This window comes from Ornithodoros turicata, chromosome 9 (genome assembly GCF_037126465.1).
Source record: "Ornithodoros turicata isolate Travis chromosome 9, ASM3712646v1, whole genome shotgun sequence".
Classification (NCBI taxonomy): domain Eukaryota; kingdom Metazoa; phylum Arthropoda; class Arachnida; order Ixodida; family Argasidae; genus Ornithodoros; species Ornithodoros turicata.
Window position 1 is genome coordinate 25,752,891 of NC_088209.1, and position 27,429 is coordinate 25,780,319.

A 27,429-nucleotide genomic window follows, 5' to 3' on the forward strand; every position below is an offset into this window, starting at 1 on the left:
TTGCGGAGTGACGGGGGGGAGGGGGGGAAGGGATGGGGGCTTCCGTGTCGGAGAGGTTTCGGCGTGAGTTGAGGACTTGCTTCACAAAATTAGAGTTGAACGCACAGCGAAATATACGGGAAATCAGCCTGAATACTAGGCCTATCTGAATTACTACGTGTAATACATGAAGACCTGGCTCAATATAAACGGCTGTCTTTAAAGGAATAAAGTTCGCCAGAAGCTGTTTCATCAGCCTCAGAATGCACTGCTTTATCTTGTACTTATGTTCAGAAGAAACTCACCTGAATTCCGTGCTTTTCCTTGGGTTTCTAAAAAGTTCACGTTCGACACCGGGAATACTACATACAGAAGACGCGAGACCTGCGCCATGCGAGCAGTAATACACGTCTGTCATTGTTCCATCGACAGATGAAAGAAGTGGTAGTTGCACCTGTCTTCGTGACCTTGCCCAGATGAGGCCACACTTGATAAGAAGTCATATCCATCAAGAAAACGTGACTTCTTTCCAAATGATACAAACAAGTTGCTCTGTTGTTCTTATCAATTGTTGTTCTTATCAACAAAATATGTTTCACCGTCTTCAAGCCTTTCGTAATATGGAGTAAATCGAAATACGTATGGTACAAAATAATACTTTATTAACTTTTTAAGCGTGACTTTCTGGAGCAGAATCTGCATACTGTCTGCAAACGATTCATTGCGTTACACTGAATCAGTCGTCACCCGGAAACACCTGCTGATATACAAACATCGGGTAACGAATTTACACAGCGTTCAGCACGTGTCACGTAACATAAAATGTACGCCAATATACAGGATTCCTCCGAACATGTACATATATTATCTGAACACAGCAGCAATCACTTATCACTTTGTACCCTACTATGTAGATCTATATGTTAGTAGTATGAGATGACATTTCAGTATGGACACGTTGAAGAAACAGGCTCAAAGGAGGCGAGCAGGAATGTACAAGGTAAAAAGGATGAATGTTCCATATCACACGAAGGTAACAGATGTCGCAAGATGTCTATGCACGCCTCTCCTAACCTGGCTGTACTTCCGACTTACCAATTAGAATATAACAAGTAGGATAATAACTATCTAGTTTTATCATCAATGCCTTTCATTACGCAGTGTGCAGAACCAGCAGCTACTGTGGCATTGATAAGGGGACAACAGGAATTTTGTAAGAAAAGTGTGCATATGCATGATCTTTGATAAGAAGCCACATGTGCAAAGTCCAGTGTCTTATCATGCCTGAGCACGAGAACGATATGGAAGACTACTGTTCTGGTAGCCTTTTCAATGCCCTCTAAAGGCAGAAGAGGAGCTGCACCCACCTGGAACGATAATTCCTCACCTGCCTCTTTGTCTCGTGTGTGGATGTGTGTCCCCATGGAAAGTATATATCGTTATTGCTCTCTCAAGACTACAGTTAATTCATAAAGAACACCATACACTGGACTTAATATGAAGTTCTCACATGAACAGCTGTAACTCATTAAGACAAAGTATTCATTCTTTCTTTCGTTGCTCTGTGCAAAGTTGAGGGCAAAACCTCGAGGGTAAACGAGGTTAAGCTCACCTTTATCCAAACGGAGCAATATGTTTGGAAGTGATCGTGAATAAAACACAAAATATCGACTGTAATACGTGGGAACAGCAACAGAATGGTTAACATGGGAGAAACAACAAAGGCGAGGGCCATGAAAGGTGTGACAGGCTTAAGGTTTCTTTTCACATCGTAGGAAGAGAAATTGCTTTTTGTTGCAGCATCTCCCGCAGGGCTCTACGAAAACGTTTTTTCGATCTCTTCTTTATCTCTTATTACGAGCAATCGTAAACATATAAAGGTAATTTGTTTTGCCTGATACCTCATTGGCTAGAAAAAAAAAAAAAAAATCACTGTCCCTGCACGACCCTCCGGCAGTAATAACCGAGTGACTTGCACTTCTCGCACAGATGTTGCGGATGTTCCTTGCTCTGATCCGAAACGTCCAGACCGTCGGGCTTCTCTAGAGGTCGCTGTAAAAGACAAGGACACAAATCTTAAAGGCGACGACACAGAGTCTAGGGTGCCTGAATACTAGCTCCCTCTGTGTAGGGTGGAGTCACCCTTTGTAGAAGCGAATGCCGCCAAGCCGCCATATTGACTCCCACGCTTACCATGCATGAATGCTGTCTACCGATTTCACCAACTTTTTTCAAACCTCCTCTGCTACATATTTACTCAACTCTAAAACGTAGTGTGTCGCTAAGCGTATAGCTACACGTTTGTGAGCGCATCGCGGGCTGTGCATGGGAGTCAATATGGCGGAAATTTGTAGCAGACGACGCGGTTGTCTTCACTCCACGCAGAGGGAGCTAGTATTGAGTCACCTTAACAGAGTCCTGTGCGTCCTGACACCTGCAGATGTGCTCAGTTACAACATGCACACCGAGCAAGTAGACCTCTAAAAACCCCTCTGATGTAGGTTATTCAAATGAAAACCTTAATTATTTATTGTGAGGCAAATGAGGAAACACACACAAAAAAATATACATATATCATCTTTTCGACGTAGTCCCCGTGACGTGCAATGCACGCATTCCACTGCTTCGGAAGTGCATGGGATACCTCGTGAGAAGAAATCTTTTGGTTGTGACTCCAGTCACTTGTGCATCGCGGTTTTTACCTATTCATCGCTTCGGAAATGCTTGCCTCCTATCGCTTCTTTGAGCCGTCCGAACGCATGAAAGGCACTGGGAGTGAGATCGTGTGAATACGGTGGGTGTGGGAGGATTTCAAATTTAACATCCTGGATTATCGCAACCGTTGAACGGGCAGTATATGGGGTCGGGCGTTGTCATGCTGTAACAATACACCTCGTCGTTTACTTCTGATTGCAGGGCGCAGGTGATTTTGGAGCAGATCTGCGTATGAAGTACTGGTCACTGTTACTACCCTTCCCATGTAACGTTCCAAAAATACCCCATTTGCATCCCAGAAGAGAGTGAACATGACTTTTCCTGCTGATGGTTTGGTGCGGAATTTCGGGGCTTTTGGCGACGAGCTATGGCGCCATTCCTTGTTCGATCTTTTCTTGGTCACTCTTTGTCTTTGTCTGTTGGTCATTCTCTGAACCACAAGGATAACTCCTGCCAACTGCCAAATCAATCGTACAGCGTTCCGGAATTTTATTTCAATTTTAAGGTTTCCATTTGCATCGCCCTATGTTAAGCTCCTTACACCATTAGGTATTCGAACAACATTGCAGATTCTAATCGTGCTCTCTCGGCAGTGCCTCAGACGTCGGAAGGTTAGCGAAAAGCACAGTGACCCTTGGCGCTGCTCCATATCACCACACGATTAAAGCTCGCTAAAAATACTGCACGTGTGGAGTACCTTGCTGTTGCGAAAGGAATGTATGCAGTACGAGGCTGAAGATAACCTTCTCTCTAATGGTTGTGGGCCTGTAACGTACTCAGATTTTCATCCTGAGTAAAAATATCAGTCCTGCCCAACAGACCACGTGCACGGAACGAGTAGTTTGCAGTAACGCGTTGTGGGTTGCCACTGACACTTGTAAATCCCAAGTCCATGTAGGCAGGAGAGTAGCCAGGTGGTCCAAATTACCCGCAGTCGTACCCTGCGGCACGTGCAACGTGTCGCCACACTGCGCAGACAAACCTAACGTGTAACATCACGGTACCATTATTATTAGGAGAGCCGCTCTGAAGTTTCTCTCAAGTAGCTCTGTCTTTCTCAGTGCTTGTAATACCTTTGAAACACAACAGAAAAGCAAAAGCGTGGTCCGGAGAAACTGTCGGGTTGAGTTGCGGGATGAGCCAGCCGATGAAGACCACGGCTGCTGCCTCTACTGTTTGCAATGACCGTCAGCCGCGGCAACCTTGTCCTACGAGCTCGATGTCCATTCCAATGTCAACGATCAAATGCCGAGCACTGTCCGATAACAAAGCTGTCCGGGTGCGAGCCTTCTTGGGCAGTCAAGTTACGCCCGCGGGTGCTGAACAGAATCCTGTTCGCGGAACCCTGGTTGAGAAACACTGCGGCAAAGACATCCATGTTGGTGTACTTCCCTGCAGCGCTCGCGTGCCATGGAGACAAAGCACGCTTTACACGGCCGTAACGCTCTCGCGTACATCACATGATGCGGAACTCCATTCCACCCCTGGGACAGGAATTAAACAAACAGTGAGAGAATTTAACCTTATAGTTGCTTTTAAGAACGATGGGCGGTTTACGCCCTGGAAAGAACTGTCACGGTAAGCCGTCTGCGTTGGAATTGCGTTGAACCACCAACGCCACCTGGATACAGAAATCATGCTTTAATGTACTGTACAGTTTTATACTGCTGGCTCATTCGACAGCTTGAGTGCTAAGCATACAAACGCCCAAATCCACCTAGTAGTTTTTCTTTTTTTTTCGAAAATTCAGATTTAATATTACGGGCAACCCTGCGTCTAAGACACGAACTCCGCAGTTCCCGCCATATACAGGGCAGCGAACATAAACATGCCAATAACAATGGCAGCGTACAGCGACACCTGCGGACCGCCGCCATCACCACGCCGACTCGCCGGGCGCGGTGCATTTTTGCGTAGATGCTCTTCTTGTGATACTGCTGACAGTTCCGTTACTCATTTCAACGATATACCAACGTCCTTGCATTTTGAGAGAATATATGTCAGGAACTATCTCGTTTGAACAAACTTTTCAAAGCGAGTTCCAAGAAGCCAGCTACTTAGCCCATGACTTAGCCGATAGAGGGTTGGGGACACGTAACACGGTTGCTCGACGAATGGGCGATTGTTTCCCACCAGGCGTCGCCCCGCGTCGTTTCACCGCAATTTCAGTCGTGAATAAAAAAATATTTAGAGTTTTCTGTCGCACATAAGATTTGCAGTGTGGGTTTCTTTCGGAATAAGCTTTCAAACGCCACTGCCAATGTTAACAGCTTGCCTGCTGCTTTACAGAACCTTCCATGCCTCCTGTTCCTCATTCGCCACTTGGATAAATAAGGCTGGGTTGTCGCGTGCTTCGTCCAATGGCCGCAGACGATTTCAAACACAGGCTTTCTGTGGCTTCCAGTGGCTTCCCATGCGGCTGATGGTGGCTCGTCTCCATAGCTACGGCTTTCGAAAGCACGGGTGTGATCGGCGGACTCTTAATGACTACGTCACGCCGTTTAAGCAATCAGATTTCCTTTATCTAGGTGGCCGTACCTGCATGGAACGATGGATGCTCAGTGGGGACATAGCTACGACGTCACCCAGCCCTCCCGCGAAATCACAAGGCGGATCTTCACCGCCTCAAAGCATTGGCACTAGTCGATGTGCGTTACGTTCCTCAACGAGGCTAAGAACTGTGTAGCAGCGAGAATTCCGAGGACTTCCTTCTGAGGTGTCAGTCGTGAGGAGCCAAGTGATAAGCGACTTACCTGCTTATGTGGGTAAACTTTAATGTGACACTTGATGCATTCTTGACTCATATTGGCCCAGCTGTTGCTGCTCATCCACTTGCGCTTGCATTTGGGACACTTGTATTCTCCAAAGCAACGTTTCTTCCCCTGATATGGTGTTAGACCTTCGCCCTTAGGTCGAGCCTGCGTGAAACCACATTTCTTATAGTTGTCTCCGATAGTCCGTTTCTCATGAAGGGAATACAACATAGTACAGCAGTGGTTCCAAAACTGTGGGTCGCGACCTCCAGGAGGGTCGCGAAGCGGCCCATAAACTAAAACAAAAACTGCGACGCCGCGCCCGCTATGCTGCGTTACCAGGAAGCCCGTGGCAGAAGACCCGGAGGTTTCTCATAAATGCGCTTGCATGCGGGGTACGCGACGCTTTCGATTCATCACACAGCATCGCTTTCACGCCTGCCTTCACTTGTGCACGAGGGACAAAATCTATGTCGTGAGGGCCACTCACTCCCACTAAAGGCCACAGCGTCTGCGTCTATCGCGGCATACACGGACGCCCCCATCTTCACGGTGCACCGTGCAGTGGCGTCTTCTCGGATTAGAGCGGACGCCAAAAACCGTTTTCCGGGCGTTGTCGGTGCGCGAAGCAATTGTGCAGCATGCAGTTGTGCAAGACTTTTTGACCCAGAGAACTCGCTCTGAAGGTAGCTCCAATAAGATATCAGTGTATCGATTTGGCTAACGTTCATGCGCTAAGTTCGGAAGACGTCCAGCATCGCGATAAGAGAAACGGTGGGGGGGGGGGGGGGTCGCCTATATTTTTATGGGCCGCGGGGCTGCGAAGTTTGGGAACCACTGTAGTACAGAGTACATAGCACAGTACAGATGTCGTGCGAAGCGAAAGACTTTACCACCATGTGTTTCGGTTTTCTTAGACAAACTGGCTTTCCCAGCTATACATGTATAATCGTGTTCGTAGAGCTGGAACTACTTAAGAAGTTGTGACACTTCGCCCCGAGCTGCGCCAGACATAAACATAAAACGGTCATTTGCATCAATGTGAACATGCACTTCAGTTATTTTTTTCTTCTTGTTTTCCAAGTTCAAGCATCCAGTACAAGTTTTACTGCACAAGGGGTTTTGAGGCGTATAAAAGTGGCACCGCGCGAATACCGAAACTCATCGAGCTATAACACGACGGGACGCGCCTCCGCCAGTCAGATTGCCGCCGATGATCACGTGTTTACGTGAACCAATGGGAATGGCCGATGCTCTCGGTTCTCTGACGTCAGGAGTTAAACGTTCTACCCTTGCAAGTCAGACAACAGCGTGGGTCGCTCAAGCTGTTTATTCCATCAGGCTCGGAACCCAGGCCACCAGTTACTCCCCGTTCGCCGTTCTTCTCTAGAGCTTCATACCTCCGCACGAGCCGTCGTGCCCCCATACGGACGTCATCGACGTTGAGTATTGAGTAGCGATCTGACTTCAGGCTTCAGGGCTCGACATCTAATTTCATTCAGAGGTTTGTATTTCATCAATTACGACACGGAGAAGAACAGTTCTCTTTTCCTCAATATTCTGACATGCAGGTACAATCTGTGCCTGACGGAATGAAGAACACATAAGAATGTGTCACAACATTTTTAAAGCGTGTGGAGAGTTCAAATAATTAGATAACAAAGTCCAAAGGCTTTTCGCGGAATGGTTAATTGATTGAGTCTCTGCTACTAAGCTGTGTTAGAGATGGCGCGGACAAGTGAAATGTTCATGTGGATAAGACCATCAAGGCACATTCCAGTATTGTCAGGAATTCCCGTGAAAAAATCCCGTACCTGAGGGCAATCCTTGATGTAATGTCCCTTCCTGAAGCACAGGTGACAGAGGTAGTTTGGGGGAGGCCGCTTGATTTTCTGGTCGAGGGACAAGTCGGCCAGCTGGTCCACCAGGTCATTACAGCTGTACGCCGGGGGTCCACCGTACACCGAGGGCACGCCGGGCTGGATATCAGGCTTTATCTCAATCACACCTTTGAAGGCTACGAGTGATACACATGCTATATAGTATCGCCGCAATTTCAGATTAGTGCCAGCAGCCAACACTACTTTGTGACCCCAAAAGCCAGCACACCACCATCATGTCAGTCAGCCCGAAGGTGGCTCAATCATGACAACCACAAAGGCACCTGGTGTTCCCAGTTGGGTCAAACGCCGGATAATATCGAAAAACCGAAACACTGTGTCCTGCGCTTGAGTACAGCGCTAGACAGTACAACACAAACATACGAGCTCGATACAAAGAAACAGTTTCTGGTGACATGTCTTTTCAACGGCATGCCTTATGAATAATGGACCGTGCTTCGGGAACAGTCACAGAATTGTCGATAAATCACGTTGTCCCATTTTTTTTTACGCGTGATGTATTTCTCAGACACTTCAGCTTTTTTTACGACGCACGTCTCGGTTAAAAAGCAACGCAATGAACCGTTTTGGCAGCTATTCTGAAAACAAGCATAAAACCCTCTCACAACAACTCGTGGCGTGCCAAGAATGTTTTGGATACGATGCGAAGTATACTGACCTGTTCGACTGTGGATGGGTAGGCCTGTTCGGCCAACGTAAAGTACACCCAATTGAGCAGCTGCCCCGGTTGGTAGATAGACGTCCCGTTATCCAGTGACGTCATCACGTAACGCAGAAATGTCCGTCCAGGAAGGAAGGACGAGGGTTCCGTCGGGACCGTCGCCTCCCATCATGCCTCGTGGGGAACTAAAAAAAGCTTCGGTATCTCGGGCGCCAGACGCGCATCGTGACCGCAGAGGGGTTGCAGGTTCGGAGAGAGAGTGTGAGGGCTTCACCCATTAAGCGAGCTCAACCGAAAAGTCTTACGGAATGAGAATTATTTTCGTCACATTAGTACATACAGGGTGTTTTTTTTTTATTCCACGCGCATTTTTATATATATATATAAAAAAGCTATTAGAGCTTAATAAATTTCGTTTTCGCAGATGGGTTATACGGCCAGGCGGACATCTTGTAAGGACAGCGTATGCAACTACTGAACGACCAGTTAGCTAAAATTCATTAATTAACCTAATTAGATAAGGACGATTTTGGAGTTTTTTAATAAAAAATCTGCGCCGAATAAAAAAAAGCGCCCTGTGTGAGCGTGTGTGTTTATTCCATGCAATATGTCTTGTGAAAGAATCACTATTGTGTGTAAATCTATGGTGAAGAATTATCCAGAGAAAACCCGGCCTGTGCTGTTACAAGGTGGTGAAACATTATGCTAAGAGGCGCGTTGTGCTTCAGAAATGTATTGTTTGTTTGTTTGTATGTTTATTTGTAAGGAAAACAAAAAGAGAAGAAACATTATTGTGACGTGAAGGCAACTCGAGCCTTCCATGTAAACTCATGCTATAAATAGAGCCTTGTGTTTGAGGGTTAATCCCGGTAAAATTCGATTTTACCCGCGATTTTCATCATCTTCATTTCGGGGAAAACCCGAAAACCAAGAGAACTTCCGAAAACGAACTTGCCAAGTTGCAAACTCTGCCACAGCAGAACGCTAAGCATTGCGCCTTCAGTACAGCCGCTTGGCATCACGCGTTCATCTGAAATGCAAGACGCGCTTTTTACTTTAATTTTTTATCCCATATCGCTCGATTTCAGCCTATTTTACAGCTCCCGAACTAAAAGCTGATTTTTTACTTTAAAACAATAACAACGACATAAAACAGAGGGGTGTAATCATAAACGGACACCGGTGATATCGTCTCGTACAACACACGATGAGACCGCTGGAAACTTGCTCAGTGCCTGGATTTGTAACGAGGAACGTATTTTATTAAAAAATATAAAATATCCTAGAATTTTTTTACATGACGTCAGTCTTGAGCGAGCATCGCTGAGCAATATTCTTCATTTTTCCGATGTAACGCGTACGATTTTCCCGCCAGGGTTTGTGACCGTCGTTTGAGGGTTCGCACAAGGTGCTTCTTGCCTTCCACACTTTCCTGTTTACGGACATTATGCCTGGAACGAAAAAACAAAAAAAGAACAACACATTGTCGACCTGAGTAGAATTAAGCTGAGAAAGTACGAGACGTTTTCAGAATGCCACAAATACCGCATTTTCATCAAGCACAGAAATGTACAAGGCGTGTTGTGAACCGACGCTAGTTTTTTTGGGCATCTCACGGTCACTCATCTTCAAGCACCCGGCCGAGGGAAGACGACATTTGGACATGGGCAACGTGTGTTGAAGGGTGGCTCTGATTGGGAGGACTATACTCATGATACCAACTGGGCAAGCTGGAAAAGCTGGATTCACACGTGCGTTTTTTTAGCGCGTTTCCAGCCACATTTCGAGAAGCGCTCCGTGCTGCAACTTCGGTGAGCAGAAACACGAACGCTTTTCATCCGGACAATCGGAGCGCCCATGGAGGGGTTCGCTTGTCGCCGGCGGGCCCCCCAGTCCCAGCACAACAGCTATACGCCGCGGGGAACCTTTGTCTTTTCGTGTGTGTGTTTGGTGCAACTGTGTAACTGAATTCATTCTCACGAAAATTTGTTTGTTGTCTTAAGCTGTCAACGACGAGCTGGGAATATACGCAAACCACAACATCAACGAAAATAAATGCGATTTTGAGTGTGACCATGTGTGCTGGCCGCCGGCAGGTAAACATGTGTCTCGCTTCTTCTGCAGGTCAATTTCTGCATCTGTATTAGCGACTTTAGTAGAAGGAGTTCACGATAACAGTTCCAAAAATATAAGCAGCCAATCGCCTTGTTTCTTGAACAACAACAACAGATAAATTAATGATGATGAATGGGAATTGTTTCTTTGAAGCGAGTGATATCACATTGCTAAGCTTGATAAGTGGTATTCTTTATCGTATGGTTATCGTATATTTCTGCTGACGTACTAAATGTCGCTGTTATATTTTGTCATGTCTGTCGTTCAGACGATTGATGATGGAAGCAGAAATGATTCACAATGTAAATCTGAACGGGGAGCGCAAGAAGTGATGATACAATCATGACACAGCAACCAACGAAACGCGTTTTCACGCTGGCAGCAAACGCATGTGTGACCGGCTCCACTCGGCCGCGCCGCAAACGCTCAGGCAGCGCCGCTTTTTGAAACGCAAGTGTGAATGCAGTATCGGCTTAGCCCTTGTCTAGTCAACAAGGGCATTGGCTAAAGAGAAGAGCGAAGAAAAATGATTCCTAATACCACTTAGTGACTGGCAGTCGAACCGTCCTACATGAAGCTCTTTCGAATTGGCCTATAATTCTTCCTTTTGTTCTCCCTTTTATTTTATTTTTCGACAACGGCAGCATCTTCTCTTTTGCTTTGGGGGTCAACGCCACCTGGCCCAAGAAAGCCTTATCACTTCAACGACGTCCGTCAACGAGCCATTAAGGGTCCGCCAATCACGGCGGCCGTATAGCTATGGGAACGAGCCGCCAGCAGTCGCATGTGCAGCCACCGGTAGCCACAGGAAGCCTGTGTTTGAAATCGTCTGCGGCGATCGGCTGAAGCAGACGACATCGCGACTTCAAATAACCACGTGGCGAAGGGGTGAGATGAGGCATTAAGTAGGCTTTCTGTACCCAGGTGGCGCACCATTTTGCAGTGAACATACCGATGTCTGTCAACATGACGTCTTGGATGCGTTTTGGGCATGTCGGACATAGCAGGGACTCACCTAAGCACAAGTCCCGGTTGGGTCATCTGTATGCACATCTTGTAGGGCTTTTCATAGAAGTCCAAGTCGGTGATGAACTCGAGGTGCGAGTCTCCGGCCACGTTCACCTGGACATGACTTCTCGCCACAGACTCGTAATCCACAGAAGCCGACGCCTGGATGACGGCAGCCCCACTACAGGAGTCAAAATCAGCAAGTGAGAACTTAACAGTGGCGGATCCAGAGGAGGGGGGGGGGAGCGCCTCCTCCCCAAATCATTAGGTTAAACATTAGGTTTCCTCCTCATCCCAACCCCATTACATGCTTCGACAAGGAAACCGCCCCCAAGCGAGTGTCTGGGTCCGCCCCTGGACCTTCGGAACAGAGCTTGTTGGTACTATGGTAAGGGCAAGTGCTTTCAGTATGCAATAAAAAGGGGAGATGTGTACCAAAGGGGCCTGGTAAGCTAAAAGGGGGAAGCTTACCAGCCCGCTTTGGTACCCCCCCCCCCCTTTATTGCATGTTACGTGTACTCGGCACCCGCATTGTTTTGACGCGTGCTTTCAGACTGATCAACAGACTATAGACACTGACGAGACCTGGTACTGTGTCGTTCATCTCTCTTCTGTGTACTCAGGTCTTACAACACAGACGTCAACACGTGGAACTTTTCACAGGGCCCACCAACGTTGACAGCCGTATAGGTACGTCCGTGACAGTTGTGGAGACAGAAATGAGAAGAAGAGGAGTTACAACGGCACTGAAACGACCGCGGGCGCCCGAAGATCAGGATCGGAAGATGGCCATATAAAGCTATGGCAGTTAAACGTGTTTGGCACAATGCCCAAATATGCAGCCAACTTTTTTTTGTCACCTGGTCTGAACGATGGAATGCGAATTCCTGTTCCATAAAGAGATCTGTATGGACCCGGTGAGATCAAGGGAGATGACACCTTGCAGCTTGAGTTCCACTACCAAGCCGTTGAGAAGGGGAACAAACTGGTAGTGATCCATCATCAGCAAGTTGGCCTGGAACAAAGGAACCATCAGAGCCGAACACTAACAGCCCAAATAAACTCTTTCAACAGTACCTGCAGTGCAGGCGTTGGCTCGCTTGCAGTGCCGGACCAGACGTGGCCCATCAGCTCCGAAGTGCCCACGAAAAAGACGTATGGCCTTAGATGTGCGCCCAGCAGCGTTAACCTCATACCGCCGGTCGCCTCTTCTTCATCATCTTCCTGTTGTTCCCCGCCTCCGGCAACTCCCCCGAGACCTCCAGCAAACAGCCCCACCTATAGAGAATGTTTCACGCGTTTTGAGCCTGCTTGCAGCCTTCGATTCTTAGTGCACTCACAGAGATGAGGTTGAGGCTGTCCGAAGGAGTTTCCAGGTTCACGTCAACAGAGCTGGTCTTCAACAATCCTCCGGGCACGAGCTCCATGTTGATGCCGTATGTTGAATTCAGATGTTCCGTCTCTGGCAATGTTGAAGACAGTAATATAAAAAAAATTGTCATAAAAGAAATTGGGACAGGGGCTGTCCAAATGTGGAGCCATTGAAACATGGCAGCCGTCGAAAAAGCCATGCAGCGGCGGGAATCGAGCCACGCACCTCTCGATTGCCGCCCGAGCGCGCTAACCACTACGCTACGCTGGCATCTGCTTTCCGGCTTACCATTCTTCACACGCACTCTGTTCACGTGGTTTCAGAACGTGCAGAATCAACACAGGCACGTGCGAAGTCCTTGGGTACTGTGAATTGTACTTTTTTTATCATTATGTTTTTGCTTTCTTTTTTACTTTTAATTCTGTGTTAGCGCCGCGAAGTAACTGTGGCTATGAGCGGCGTACAGATGTGGACAGGTGGAGAGAGGACAGCAGGAAGGAGTGGGGGACAGGGGGGTTAGTATGCGTCCTGGGCAGACTTCAGGGGGAACTGCATGTGCCGACATTCGTCTGGAAAGTCTTCGGAAAACCCAGGGAAAACCTCAGACAGCACAGCCGGTGGTAGGATTCGAACCCACCACCTCCCAGTCTTCAGCACGACCTTGGCTACCACAAATGAGCGGGACGCCTTAACCCGCTCGGTTATTCATTTTCGCTGGCTAGGACGCGCGTGCGATTTATGCGCTGTCCGCCCGATACAAAGGCAATAGCCACCACAATCATCATCATCATCACCATCATCGTCTTGGCATACATGTCAGTAGCGGCCTCCGAGACTTGCATAACCCCCAATAGAAATAGTATATCTCTATTCAACCTAAGAACGGCACGAAACGTAGTCCGTTAACCCGAAAAAAGTTACTCCGCCGGATAAATTATACTGCGGCGCCACCAGCTGCCGCCTACAGGGCTGCTATTTTCGGTGCCGGCGCACTACTTGCCGCGACGTAGAGTGATGCGGCTAGTTATGCAGCCAATGGGAACAAGGCTAGAGCGCGGCTTAAACATGCCGTAGGTTGAACACGACCGTAGCATGTTATCCGCCCCAATATTAAGATCCGGAGCCAACACTAATTATAATGTCGGGTAACTAGGGGTAACTATTTTATAGCATGGCACAAGTTAGCCAGGTATGTTTGTCTCGTACAGAGAGCGTTAAATAGTGTCTGCTCAGAATTGAGCGGATGTTAAAAGAAGTCTGCGCTCCACAAATCGATGCTGTCACAGACTATACCTGCCTCGCGACGTGAGACCTTCGGTCAGGCTGACTTTTCCGAAATAAACGTATATCCTCCCCTCTGTTGGTCATATTTTGTTGCAATGTGTCGTTGCCAGGGGGCAGCACTTGCCGTTTTAGTTTTGTGCTCGCGGATCTCGAGACATGCCATCTCGTTTTTCTATTCTCGGCTCACTTTCGTTCTTGGCCTGTCTCATTAAACGAGCCTGATCCCCTCGACTCCGAGTCTGCGTCCCTGTTTGCTTCTACCGCCTTGCGGCTCCTGCACAACAGGTTATGGGCCCAGGACACCTAGGACTGTGACTCGACGACGACTGTCACTGACCAAGCGCATCTTTGCGGAGAAGCAAGTGAGAAGTTGGGACCAGGAGAGCGGCGGAGAGACATGGCGCTCTCAGACGATAGCGCTCTCAGGATACCGAAACTGACTTCGGAAAACTATCACGCTTGGGCGATTAGAGCAAAAGCAGCGCTGGTGCAGAAGAGCTGTTGGGAGGCAGTGGACCCCGGCTACATAGACGCTGAGATGACTACTGACGAAAGGAGGACCAACAACAAGGCCCTCACATTCCTCTTCCTCGTGGTTGAGGACAGTTACTTGGACGATATCGGGGCCTGTACCTCCGCCAAAGCCGCATGGGATATTTTGCGAGAGATCCATACGAAGTATGGTCTATTACATATCCTGCAACTTCTACGGGACTTCGTCAACGTGAGGAAGAAGCGCGAAGAACCGATGAAGGAGTATTTGAGCAGGCTAATGGGTTTGCACAGAAAACTCTCCAATGGAGGCTACGCATTTACGGACAAAGAAGTTGCCTTAGTGATGCTAATGGGTTTGCCAGAAGCTTACGAACCACTCATTCTCAAACTCGAGCAAGACGAAGCCACGCTCACAACTAAAGAGGTCAAGGCAAGGCTACTCGTCGAGGAAAAGAGAAAACAGAGGCGCGACGAAGAGCACGTTTCAGAGACGGACGAAGATACGAAAGCTCTTGTGTCGAAAAGCAAGTTCAGACCCAGGTACGGAAAGACTAAGTACGACTCCAAGACTGAGAGACCTTCTGAGCATACGCCCGGAGGACGCCGCGATGAGGCAAAACGTCATGTGAGATGCTTCGCGTGTGGAAGATTTGGGCATATCGCCAGGGACTGTGAAGAAGGTGACCGTGATGACCGTAGAAACCAGTCTCAAGAAAATTTCAACGCATCACGGGCGAAGAAGGCATCCCACAGGGCGCTATCCGCGAAGAAATCAGGCATGAAGGAAAGTTATATCTGGTACTTAGACAGCGGAGCCACAGACCACATGACATCGGACAGGACGAAGCTCACAGGATTCCAGGAATACTCATCAGTAGTAGAAGCCGCCAACAAAGAGGCGATGGAAATTCTAGGCAAGGGCGAGGCGACCTTCAAGCTCCCAAAGGAATGTGGTGGAACAGTGGTCACACTGAAAGATGTGCTGTATGTACCGGATCTGGACGGTAACCTCCTATCCGTCGGAAGGATTGAAGAACGTGGATATAAGGTCACATTCAATCAGGGAAGCTGTGAGGTGAGAGACCAGAACAATGAACTCATTGCATCCGCATCGCGGAAGGGAAGGTTATACAGAGTAGAGGAAGAGAGGCCTGTGCTGAAGCTAGCCAAAGCGGCGGACTACGCACTATGGCACCGTCGACTAGGACACCTTCACCAAGAAGCCGTGCAAGAACTTTGCGGAGAAGTTCTGCATAGAGACGAAATATGCTCCACGTGCGTGCAGGGAAAGCAGCGAAGAAAGAGCTTCATATCCAGTAGCGGTTCTTCGTCTCGTACTGGAGTACCTTTGGAGCTCATTCATTCGGACGTCGTGGGGAACATCACTCCAACGTCCAAAGGAGGGTCTAACTACTTCGTGACGTTTATCGACGATTTTTCGAGGTACGCAGTCGTATATCCGATGAAGAGCAAAAATGAGGTGTTGGAGAAGTTCGACGAGTACCGACGAATGGTAGAAAATCTCCACGGAACCACCATCAAAGTCCTTCGCAGTGACAACGGTGGAGAGTATACGGGGAAGCAATTCTGCCAATACCTGGTGAAACACGGCATTCGACGACAGCTCACCGTGCCTGGAACACCACAGCAGAACGGAGTGGCCGAAAGGTTTAATCAGACGATCTTGGACATGACTCGATGCCTGCTGATCGAATCAGGCCTCACCAAAACACTATGGGCGGACGCTGTTGTCACGGCAACATACCTACGCAACAAGTGTCCATCAAAGGCTGTAGGGGGTCTTGTGCCAGAAGTGTTGTGGCTGGGAAAGGAGGTCAACATCGATCACCTGAGGGTATTCGGATGTAAGGCCTGGAGCGCACAGAGTCGGCGACAGCAGAGAGCAAAGCTGGACCCAAGGGCAATTGAGTGCATTTTCCTCGGCTACCCGGAGGGCGTCAAGGGATACAAGCTTTGGGACCGGAAACGCGACAAATTCTTTGTGAGCCGTGATGTCGTCTTCGACGAGAACTGTTTCCCGTACGGTGGTAGACCATGTGGAGAAGAATTTCCGGCACCAGACGACAATGAAGAGGCGCCCACCATGGTCGATGGCACGGAGATCCTCAGCAATCTGGATGACGAACTGCAAGAGATTCCAGAGGTGACATTTGAAGCACAAGACGAGGGGGAGACGAATGAGGCAATAACTCCCGTGCTGCAACAAGACGAGCCGTCAACCTCAGGAGTACCAGGAGTACCCGAAGAGCGAGAACAACCCAATGATCTTCAGATGCCGAGGCGCTCCGAGAGACTAGCGTCGAAGCCACGCCCAAACTATTGTTGCGTTGTAAAGCGAAGCGACTCCATCCCCGATCCAACTACCGTTGAGGAAGCACTGTCTATGCCGGATAGTTCGGAGTGGCGGACGGCAATTGAGGAAGAGCTGGGCAATCTAAAACGCAATGGGACCTGGGAGGTTGTACCAAGACCAAGCGACAGACGAGTCGTAAAATGTAAATGGATATTTCGTAAGAAATATGACAAGAATGGCGACTTTGAGAGGCATAAGGCGCGACTTGTTGCCTGCGGCTATTCCCAAGTAGAAGGAGTAGACTTCAAAGAAACTTTTTCTCCGGTTGTAAAGTTGAAGTCTATCCGTTTTCTGCTGGCCCTAGCAGTCGAAAGGGAATGGGTCGTACACCAAGTCGACATAACTGCGGCCTACCTGAACGGGAACTTGGAAGAAACGATCTACATGGAGCAACCAGCCCTGTTCTACGAAGGGCGCAACGAAGACGTATGCCTCCTAAAGAAGAGCCTATACGGTTTACGTCAGTCTGGCAGAGAATGGAACAGACGACTGGACAATTACTTAAAGGACATCGGAATGATCAGATCAAAAGCGGACCCTTGTGTCTACGTGAACATTACAAGAGACGTCATCATCGGAGTGTACGTGGACGATATACTAATCTTGGCGAAGGATGAGCAAACGGTAATTGACTTCAAACGAAGCCTGGCAACCGAGTTCCAAGTAAAGGACCTCGGTGAGGCGAACTACATTCTATCCATGAGGATACAGCGACGCACAGACGGAATGCTAACCCTAGATCAGAAGGCATACGCTGAAGAGATGGTGGACAACTGTGGATTGAAAGATGCTAAAGGTGCTTCGTCGCCCTTGGATGCTGGAATGCGATTCCAGAAGCCCATGAAGGAAGGGCGAGATAGCAACACAGTTACTCATAAGTACCGCCAAGCAGTAGGAGGATTGCTCTACCTGGCTGGAGGTACAAGACCTGACCTCGCATTCGCCGCCGCGTACATGAGCCAGTTCAACGAAAATCCCACAGAGGAACACTGGAATGGCTTGAAGCACGTTATGCGCTATGTTAAGCAAACCAAGGGATATGCCTTAACCTTCACGAAAACCGGCAGTCGCGTGAAATCTTTTTGCGATGCTGACTGGGCTGCTGACAGAGTTGACCGGCGATCCTTCAGCGGATATGTGTTCACGCTCGCTGGAGCAGCAATAACGTGGAGCAGCAAAAAGCAGAGATCAACTGCTTTATCGACGGTCGAAGCTGAATATATCGCCATGTGTCATGCAGCCAAAGAACTCCTGTGGCTCCAGCACTTCACGGAAGAACTGGGCGCCCGCGAGTGCGTCGAAGAGCCGCAGCCATTGCTCGTCGACAACCAGGGAGCTATTTCCGTTGCGACAAACCAAATAACATCAGAGCGGAACAAACATATTGAGCTCCGGCACTTTTTCCTGCGAGAAAAGATTGATGAAGGGAAGATACGCCTAGAGTATGTCAGCTCATCTGAGAATTGCGCGGACATCATGACAAAGGCTCTAACTGGCAAGAAAACTCATCATCATTGTGAACGTCTTGGACTACATGAACTCTTGCGTGTGGGCTGAAGGTAGCGACGACTCATTGAGGGGGAGTGTTGGTCATATTTTGTTGCAATGTGTCGTTGCCAGGGGGCAGCACTTGCCGTTTTAGTTTTGTGCTCGCGGATCTCGAGACATGCCATCTCGTTTTTCTATTCTCGGCTCACTTTCGTTCTTGGCCTGTCTCATTAAACGAGCCTGATCCCCTCGACTCCGAGTCTGCGTCCCTGTTTGCTTCTACCGCCTTGCGGCTCCTGCACAACACCCTCCCCCCATGTGAGACCTGAATTGATGGACGAATGACAAAAGAAATTGACATACTGGCCAGGTACTTTGTGAAAGCCGCGGAGGATCCGCTCTGTGCCAAGTGGTAGTAGTTAGCCACGGTGACGTTCTGAAGGACTTTACTCGCTGATGACCTGCAATAAAACCTTCATTGAGGCAAACCCTGACAGGTGGCGAGATTCATGATCGAGGCGCACCTGACTTGCGGCTTTTGGTCAAGCAGCTCGTAGAGCTTGCTAGTAACGAAGGTCGCCAGTTCAGGATGTTCCTTGTTGGGAAGACCTTCGACAACACGCTGGATCCGGACGGGGTCTCCGCCCAAGAAGATGAGTTCTGCGGCCAGAGCACGAGCCGTTGAATCGTGTCTACGGTCGACCTGTCCGTAGACACGCTCCACGGCGTCGTATACCTGCCACCGAGATACCAGCAAATGCAACACAACAGGAGGACTTACATATACCCTCGCAACATACCTTGTTGCTCAGATGTTCCCTGCAGATTTCTTTGAGCGCCCGAAGCGCGGCAATGACAGCTTTCCTGGTGCCTTTCCTCAAGGCAAACAGGAATGTGTCTATGGTGGAAGGTTGAGCCGCGTTGAGAAGGCCTCCCAAATATCTTTGCCAGCATGGGTCCTCGCGTTTGCAAGATTTAATTTCTTTTTCCATCCATTTTAAAGAAGACACGACTTCCTGCACATATATCCGTTACACAGGTTCATGTATGCGAACGTGTATTGCCCCCGAGCGGAAGAATATATTTACAAGCCATGCCTTGGTGAATATCCTAAGAAATACACTAAGCTCCGGTGCGTAACCCTCCAGCTCACCTTGTCGTTGAGGCAATTATCGTGCGCACGGCAGTACGTCTTAATGAGCGCACCGAGCGTGGCCACAGCAGAGTCTTTGTTCTTCGCGTTCTTGAGATCCTTGGTAGCAACTGCCTGATGAGAAAAGGAAATTTTTGTGAAAGAAATCCAATTTTCAACCTCCTTTATACCTACGTGAATATCCGCTATGATTTCAGCGGTGGGATGCGAAGCAGTCAGCAAGCTGACCAGGAACCGTTCCGCCTGAGCGTTCTCCGCTTCCAGATCCAGGTACCTGAGTGCGGCTTTTACAGACGCCGGCGTCTGAGCAGCAGCCGCGAGGTCCAGCAGCTGGTTAACAATCTTCTGGTTCTTCTTGAGCACGGACACGATCTCTTTTGAGGTTGCCTCGCGAAATTTGGGCAAGAGCCGCAGGAAAGAGATGGCGGACTTAAGCGTCGCCAGGTTCTTGGTGCGGAGGTTGTCGCGATAGAGTTTCACCGTGTCCGCAAGCTGCGAGGTAGCGGTAAGTGTGTGTACACAGGCCACCGTGAACAACTCACCGACTTGCATTCTGTCCCGCACGTCTTTGGTGTCGGCCTCGCCACGATAGTGTCCTCCTTTAATTTCTTGTCTGGGAATGCAGACGTAAAGAGTGTAAAAAAACAACAAAGACCAACAAAGATGGTTTGGGAGCACCAAGAGCACCCAATATGTGAGGGTCATGCATTGCAGCGTCATGTCGGGTACAGGGCAGACCCTAACAAGGAAGGGTCACCTCACTATTCAACGGTTCCATCTGTAAACGACACACACACACACACACACACGCATAAAGAAATGATGATGGGAAAGAGGGGTGATGCCGGCCAGCAGGCTGGGCGCTGCCCCAGTGCCAATTGTAGATAATGAAAGATGATGGTGGAGATGGCAGGTTTGTAAACGAAAGTATAGTTGTCTGCTCACGGATACGCGGGCAGGAATGCACGCTAATCTTCTTTACGTGCAATGAAACGTTGCGTCACGAGGTATCTTGTTCAGAAGCGACTAAAAGTCAGCAAGAAACGCTTCGAGACGTCACTGCAAAGACGGTAAAAACGGTCCCCTAAAAGGCCTAGCACCCGAAAGTGTCCATCGGTGCGCCGATGCGAGCAAGTTGGGTCTATTCTAAAGTCTACGAGTCGACTCTAAAGAGCGAGTAACGAGTGCTTGTCAGAAGTTATAAGCTTAGTACATCATTAGCTTAGCAAATTATATATTACGATATAAAGTAGATTGTAAGGCTTTTTTAAATGTGGAGCACGTGCACTCACCTTGAGTCAAGTGCTGCAGCATGGCTGCCTCGTTGGTCGCGGTCAGTCTCTCTTTCGATTGAGCTGTACTCTTTAACTGGAGTTTGTGCCTGAAATTTTGATAAAGTAGATCTACAGTTCCCGCTATTCACAAAAGGTCACGAGGATGCACAATGTGCTATGAAACATAAAAGGTGCGTGCACGAGATATAGAGACAAAGAAACGGCCTCCACCAGGTTCGTACAGGCACCAGAAAAACTGGAAATACGCACACGCTATATGCACATGTCAACGCTAGAAAGAAACGAAACAATCAATCTTTCAGAGCCCTCCACAAACGGGGGAACATACTTCGCTGAGAAAACAATGTGAGCGTTCCTCCATGCATTCACTATCATGTGGCCTTCTTCAGTCGAATGTATCGCCTTGGGAGCTGTCAGGTCTGGCAACATCTCGTATGAGGTTACGGACTTGGTATCTACCGAGGCTGACTGGACCTGTGGGAAACGACAGTACGATAGCTTTCAGAAGCCAAGAACAATACGAACGCTAGATATCAGACGAGGTACCGGCAATGTTGTACTTAGGAAGAAAAAAAAAGAGCAAAACAGACTTACAAAGTTTGGATGGAAGTACTGGGAGTGATCCGGGTGCGTGCATCCTGTCTTGATTTTCTTCAGTTGAATTCCTTTCGATTCAAATGCAACCAGACACCTGCCAGCCACGTCTACCTGGGCCTTCTCTGGCTCTGAGGTAAGCTGGTACTGGAACAGGCTGGCCACTCCTTTCTTTATGTTCGCGCTCGGCTCTTGCAAAGACCAGACTCTAGTGATCTCGCTATTCTGCTGAAGCACGTACAAAGGATGTCCATTGGACGAATCCAAATTTGAGGCGTGCCTGCTCCTTTCGGCATGCGGGGCGTCAGCGGGATTCACTACAAGATGGACGTCAACAAGCTGAAAGGATAAAGGATAATTTGAGTTGGAGATTAACCGATGGGGTGTATTCGGTCATGTCCAAGAGGTGATTGGTGTACCCTTGATGATGATGATGACTGTAATAAAGAAAAAAATCATGAAGGTGTGCGCCCCACTTAGCGTGAGACCAAGCCCAGCTTGCACAAACGTTAAGGGAATTGCTCAGTGGTGTCCTCAGCAGCTTCGGTAGTGCTTCGGGCACACGCTACTGTCCTCAACGTTGCTCTTTCGTAGTGCGCCGGCAAAGCTGTTGAGGACGACATTGAAGAATTTCCTCAGCGCCCGTGCAATGCACACACACACACACACAAATAGAGATACGATGATGAGATGGGGCTGATGCCGTGCAATGCAAGTTTAGCATATAGGGCCCATTTATAACCTTTACCTCTTATCCCGTGGTTATTTCGAAGCTGACAAACAGAAAGCTACCAAACAGCTACGTAGTTCGTCCGCAAACTCTGACTTTTTTCGTCCGGTCTTTTTACTTCATGCTAACCTCTTACTGCCTGGACGTGGATTACAGGTTGTCGTACCTCAATCTTTAAAAGCCTATGAAGTGGATCCGCAGGGTTGTTCCAGAGACAAGAGACGCGGACGTCGCCGTGTAGCCCATAACCCACACTCCTGGACGTCTTCTCTTGGCCTGGTTGAGCTTCGTTCAGGTACAGGTCGCTTTGCAAGGAGTACTCGTATGTAGTGCCCAATTCCAGACCACGACTCGGTGCTGCAAACATGTATGGCACAACGACAAACGTTTATGAATACATGGGCAACAATAACAGATCGGGTCGTTGGGACCGATCGTTGTGCTACAAGGCACTGCAATGGCAACGTGAAATGCGTATGTTAATGCGAGGTGGCATTGTCTGCTGGACATTTAACCCGAGCTCTTGGTACATAAGTACAAGCGTGCCATCTAGTCCACAAGTTCCTCGAAAAGACGTTGCTCGGAAACAAGTCATAAAACGAATGGCGTTTTACGGTTTATTCTGCAGAGGCACTTTAATTGTAAAGTTTAAACTTTAAGCTTCAATTTTACACATCTAGTGGTGCCATTTTCCGCGCATCACATGGAGTAGCTCAAAGGATCATGTTATTATGGCACCTGAGAAAAATCATGACGACCTATGACTAAAGAGTTAACAATTTCCACAAGTGGCCTTGAACATCCGTGGGAGGGGGGCACGCTCTCCTTTGCCCCCCTCCCGGCACGCCCATGGTTAGGGAAGTATAATTCCAGCTTCTAGTCCCCTTGCTTGCATAATTATTCCCGTGATGCTAAAACTTACTCCCCAGCAGTGCAAATAGTACCTAAACCTCACAAACTTCCACACATTTGGTCCCGTAAGGAATGGTCTTAGCAATGCATCTAGTCCACAAAAAGAAGTAAAATGATTCCGTTTATTTATTTTTTAAGGTACTTGGGCCTGAGAGTTAACTAAGAATGAGATCACACCGTTTTATCCCTCTCGAACAGTGCAGTGCTTCGACGGTGCACAAGACAGTGAGTGCTTTGTCAGTGCCAGGATAGCAGTGAGAACCATCTTAACCGACTTCATGCAACAACCTCAATAGCATTTGTAAGAAACAAAAAGATAAAAAAATATACGTCATGAAAGAAAGTAGAGTGCTAAGGGAGAGAGATGCTTTTTAGCCCTTTCATTGGGAAATATTTGCATGCGGAAAACATGAGGTCTTGCAGTCCACCCAGCACCAGATACGCATGCACCTGTTTGGATCGTGAAACAAACCCAGTGTTGAAATAAACACTCCGAGAACGACCGAAAGGGTCACTGGACAAAATACCCGTGCCCGATATAACCCTATGAATAACGAGTTAGGGTTATTTCGTGCGGTGTTCCTATAAGCAGGGTTACAGGCTTATTTGGGCAGTGTATTATTTCGGGGAGCAACCCATGCAGGGACAGCACATTTCTTGTACGTACCTGGAGCTGGGGGAGACAGAACTGAACCTGAAACGTTTGGAAAACTATCTTCACACACTCTTAAAGGGACACTGAAAGCAACTTCAGACAAACGAACGGTTTCCCGACACTTTGCGCAATGAATTTCTGAAAAAAATTCATGGACGAAAATGAAGGAGACAAAAAAGAAGGAAAGAAACAAACGAAGAAAGACGCGAGGCAGTGCTGCATTCGTTTCTTGTAATGTAAACTTGGATTTCGAAGTACCATTCATTGTCAACGGTCGGACAGAACAGTCGAATCATCTGATCCTAATCAATGACCTATTGAACTCGGCATGCCCGAAACAACTGCAACCACGAAATCCATGGACACCTGCGGTTATCCTGCTTAGGTGTATTGGCTCCGGTACACCAAGGTGATGAGAAAGCGGCGGGGTAAAAGATGGAAGGGAGGTTGAGAGGAAGGGGTATATGCGATTCCTGTTGGTCCGGGACTTGGGTAACCCCACAGAACCGTCCAGCCAGAGGAACGAGCGTGCTTCCCTCAGCAGCCTTCACTATAGGAAGCTTCCTGTACCATGGTAACCGCAGCTGGGATAGTCAGCTGAATTTCGTCATGCCTGATGCCAATAGACCTCTCTCTGTTCGTAAACAAATGACGTCATAGTGTTCGACAGCGCCACCAATTTGGTAGAGTTGAACTACGTTCGAAGCTAGGGGCGAACAAGGCCGCGCCCGAAAGCCACGGTCTTGAGGGGATTACGATGGTCCCTGAAAGGGACGCGACCTTCGGTCCTACTTTTCTTTCAATAGAAGGCAGCGAGCGAACAAGTGCCCATTCGTGGAACCAGCCCTCCCGTTCCGACTTGTTTCGGTTTCAGTCTGTCTTCCAACGTCATGATGACTTTTCTCGGGTAGAGGCCTATTAGACGGATCGACACAAATGAAACGCGGAGACAGACCTCTTAAAGTGCAGAGAGCTGGAAAGTTATCTTCCACGTCACACCAAATGCGGTATACATATCGTCGGCAGATAGAAAACGTGGCCTCTTCCGTAGTGCCAAGTCAAGAAGTGTTGGCGTTACGTCGACGTATTGGGCACTCTGCGTGCAGATTGGGTGTACTCAACGTGCTCTCCACGCTATACTTGCGAAAACCCGGCAGACACGTCGCTAGGGTTCTAAGGAAAAGTGATAAGAAGTGATAAAGAAGCATTCCTCCGGGCTAAATCAATAAGTTTCAAGAGCCTGCCGTTGACCCGAGATTGACTTCACGTTGTCCTTTCACGACTTTCCCTCGTTTGGCGAGCACCAGTATGTGCCACATTCTGGAGTGTTCACTCTACTTACAGTGTGAGACAGGGAGAGAGATTCTGGACTTCCTTAATCTACCGTATATCTTCCACCAAACCTGGTGAACTTTGAAAAAAGAAAAAGAAGAAAATATCCGGTTGATAAAGCGTATACTGATCAACGACGCGTACCACAAAAGTTCTTCGGCATTTAAAAAAACGGTGGTGGTTTTGGTTGAAAGAGCTCACCGTTGTCGGCCTCACAGAGGTGGGCAACGTCACTGGGGGAGTGTGCGTCGTGGGTCGACTCCTAAGGGAACTGTACCACCATATGTCTGACAGCGTGTAAGGAAAACCCAGCAAAAAAAACCCACACAGCACAGCACAGCACAGCACACCGGGATTCGAATCCGGGTACCTCCCAGTCTCGACGTCAAAACGGACATCACCGCATAACACACTCAGAACGATCTTTTTGCTGATTTGTTGACAGTGGGAAGTATGCGCCTGCTAGTATCAATTGACATATACCGAATCGATACAAATGGCCAATACACACATTTCAACAAATCAGGAAGGAGAACGATATTATTCTGAATGACAGTTGGTTCTGAGTGCATTTTGCGCTGAAGTTCTGTTTTTCGAGTGTGGGGCATAGTGTCACGACGAGTGAAGTGTAAGGTAGACCCTAGAATACGGCTCTCCCTCCTTTCGTTTACACCATTCATAGAGAAATTCGTGGCTTTGAAGATCCACCCCAAAGTACTTCACCGTGATATTTACTGTCCCACGAAAACTATCGAAGCATTCTATTATGGCAGCAGCTCTGCACAGCGTAACTGACCGGGGCTGTTTTCCTCGGAGTTGTCTGGTGGTGATAAGTGATATCTGGCCTCTTCTAGTTTCAGCAACGCAGGGAGCGAAATATTTCATCCCAGCGAAGATAGCGGAGGTCCACAAATTTGTTGCACTTTGCAGTCTGAGTGTGTACATGATGCAATGTGCCAGCCACGTCTTCTGCCACATTTAATCTGACACTGGAAACAAATTTCGTCTTAACCAACATAACCAAGTGCCTCCGCGCAAGCTGTTCGTGAAAAATTCAACAATTGAAATTCCGACTAATGAAAGCGTTGGGGTTTGCGCACAGAAAAGCACGTACCACCGCGTGGACTTTCTGCACTCTCAGAGGGGGAGGGGGGGGGGTGATTGAATAAATTGCGGAGAAATTACGTCTTTTAGTCCATTGCAATTACTCTTTATTTTAGACCTCTGACCAAGACTTCCCAGGAACCAGGACTATGGGGAAAACGCTTTCAGACATAAATATTGTGAATCGCTGAATACAGATTGAGGAAATTTTGTTAAACAGCGACGCCGCGCTGTTTAGCAGACGACAGGACAGAGGACCCGCTAGGAACAGACGACAACAAATGCGTCTGCTTCTGATGATGATCAGAGGCCTTGATGGGGACTCATCCGTGAAGGGTGTCGATACAAAACTGAATAATGGATACGTCATTTGCCTACGTAATACGCACAGCGGCTGCAACGTGATTTTTTTCCCGAAAGGTTTTTCCGCGCTAGAAAATCATCTTTCAAACACATCTATTCCGCTTTTATTTCCTTCCTTGGGTGAAGATGTTGCAGGTACCAGCACAGTGCGCCATATCAAGACGAATGCACCACGAATGAAAATGAAATGTTACATAGGTGGAGAAAATCCTTACGAAAAGCACTGGGTAGAAAGACGTATCAGGTATGAGATCGTGATCTGCGTTGAATAGATTAGATTATACTATATACGAAAGGAAAGCACTGAGACGTTAGCTCAGTCCAATAAATCGTTTCTGGTGTCGTTGATCATGTAGAGTCGTACGCAGATTGCGATTATGTATAGACCTGTAAAGGTTCGTCCGTGTGTACCAACATGCATGAGCTAGCATGTGCGTATCGCAGTCCCGTATCAGGGACGTCAGCGATGCACCGATCAGTTGATACGCAGAGAGTTTTTTCTTGAAGTAGTACACGTCTTGCTACCATCTCTCCAGAAACTGTGACCTGTTACCTCCTAGACACACATATACGTGCATATATATATGGGTTGCTGGGTAATATACTACGCAAAATAGGTACTCCGGGAGCCGATGATTACTGTCGACTGTCCCCGCACAGAATATTGTATCCGACAGACCGACATGACCGAAAGTTTCGCAGAGGCTGCACAAAAAACACCGGTAAGAGGTTGGAGAAACACTGCATGCGGAAGATGATGAGATAGTACTATGATGAGAAGAATCGGCACGGATAATCCGATGTCCTTCTGAACAAGACGCCAGTACCGGGACAAGATCGAGCAGCACCCTGACGCGTATTGCAGACTGACTCACCGAAGAGAATCCAGAGCAGACCGGCGACGGGCCACAGGGATATCCTCACGTCCATGCTGCCAAGTGGCAAAAGAAGATGTGCGTTATCGCCAGAGACGTCGACTCAGTCTTGACCTTGAGACCGACGATATATCACGGAGCGTGCAGATGAAATGCGATAAGGGAAAGCGAGCGAAGTTTGCGGTCCGCACGTTCTGCATCCCGCGCGAAAGCGAACGTACTTCCCTGGCCTTGACTGCCACTTGGGGTAGCGTCCGGTAGAAGTTGTCGT

General features: G+C 48.3%; 2 protein-coding genes across 3 annotated transcripts; both read right to left on the bottom strand.

Annotated features, from left to right (window-relative positions):
- Positions 1–619: 619 nt before the first annotated feature.
- Positions 620–8,344, bottom strand: LOC135368454 (zinc finger CCHC domain-containing protein 24-like). Its single transcript, XM_064601734.1, has 4 exons — positions 8,007–8,344; positions 7,262–7,426; positions 5,448–5,612; positions 620–2,031 (listed from the first exon to the last, which is right to left on the bottom strand). The coding sequence occupies exons 1-4, from the start codon at positions 8,109–8,111 to the stop codon at positions 1,909–1,911; spliced, it is 558 nt and encodes a 185-aa protein (XP_064457804.1). The 5' UTR covers positions 8,112–8,344; the 3' UTR covers positions 620–1,908.
- A 901-nt stretch (positions 8,345–9,245) lies between these two features.
- LOC135368455 (microsomal triglyceride transfer protein large subunit-like) lies at positions 9,246–27,267 on the bottom strand. 2 transcript variants are annotated; one of them, XM_064601735.1, is made up of 17 exons: positions 27,159–27,238; positions 23,497–23,523; positions 22,084–22,274; positions 21,188–21,526; positions 20,922–21,067; positions 20,591–20,679; positions 19,841–19,911; positions 19,473–19,790; positions 19,299–19,412; positions 18,946–19,161; positions 18,670–18,881; positions 18,509–18,606; positions 12,473–12,594; positions 12,210–12,410; positions 11,993–12,147; positions 11,140–11,313; positions 9,246–9,460 (listed from the first exon to the last, which is right to left on the bottom strand). In XM_064601735.1, exons 1-17 carry the CDS (start codon positions 27,211–27,213, stop codon positions 9,313–9,315), a joined length of 2,676 nt encoding a protein of 891 aa, XP_064457805.1. In that variant the 5' UTR covers positions 27,214–27,238; the 3' UTR covers positions 9,246–9,312. The 2 variants fall into 2 exon arrangements, with proteins under 2 accessions (XP_064457805.1, XP_064457806.1); XM_064601736.1 differs by lacking the exon at positions 23,497–23,523 and having other exon boundaries at positions 27,159–27,267.
- Between the last annotated feature and the right edge of the window lie 162 nt (positions 27,268–27,429).

Excerpts from the sequence above, each read along its gene's own strand:
- LOC135368455 (XM_064601735.1), bottom strand. The coding sequence starts at position 27,213 with ATGGACGTGAGGATATCCCTGTGGCCCGTCGCCGGTCTGCTCTGGATT. Across the intron at positions 19,413-19,472 it reads AAATCATAGCGGATATTCAC|GCAGTTGCTACCAAGGATCT; the intron begins GTAGGTATAAAG and ends TTTTCTCATCAG. Across the intron at positions 19,162-19,298 it reads ATAATTGCCTCAACGACAAG|GAAGTCGTGTCTTCTTTAAA; the intron begins GTGAGCTGGAGG and ends ATATATGTGCAG.
- LOC135368454 (XM_064601734.1), bottom strand. The coding sequence starts at position 8,111 with ATGACGTCACTGGATAACGGGACGTCTATCTACCAACCGGGGCAGCTG. Across the intron at positions 7,427-8,006 it reads ACCCATCCACAGTCGAACAG|CCCGGCGTGCCCTCGGTGTA; the intron begins GTCAGTATACTT and ends CCTGATATCCAG. Across the intron at positions 2,032-5,447 it reads AAGTTTACCCACATAAGCAG|CGACCTCTAGAGAAGCCCGA; the intron begins GTAAGTCGCTTA and ends TGTCTTTTACAG.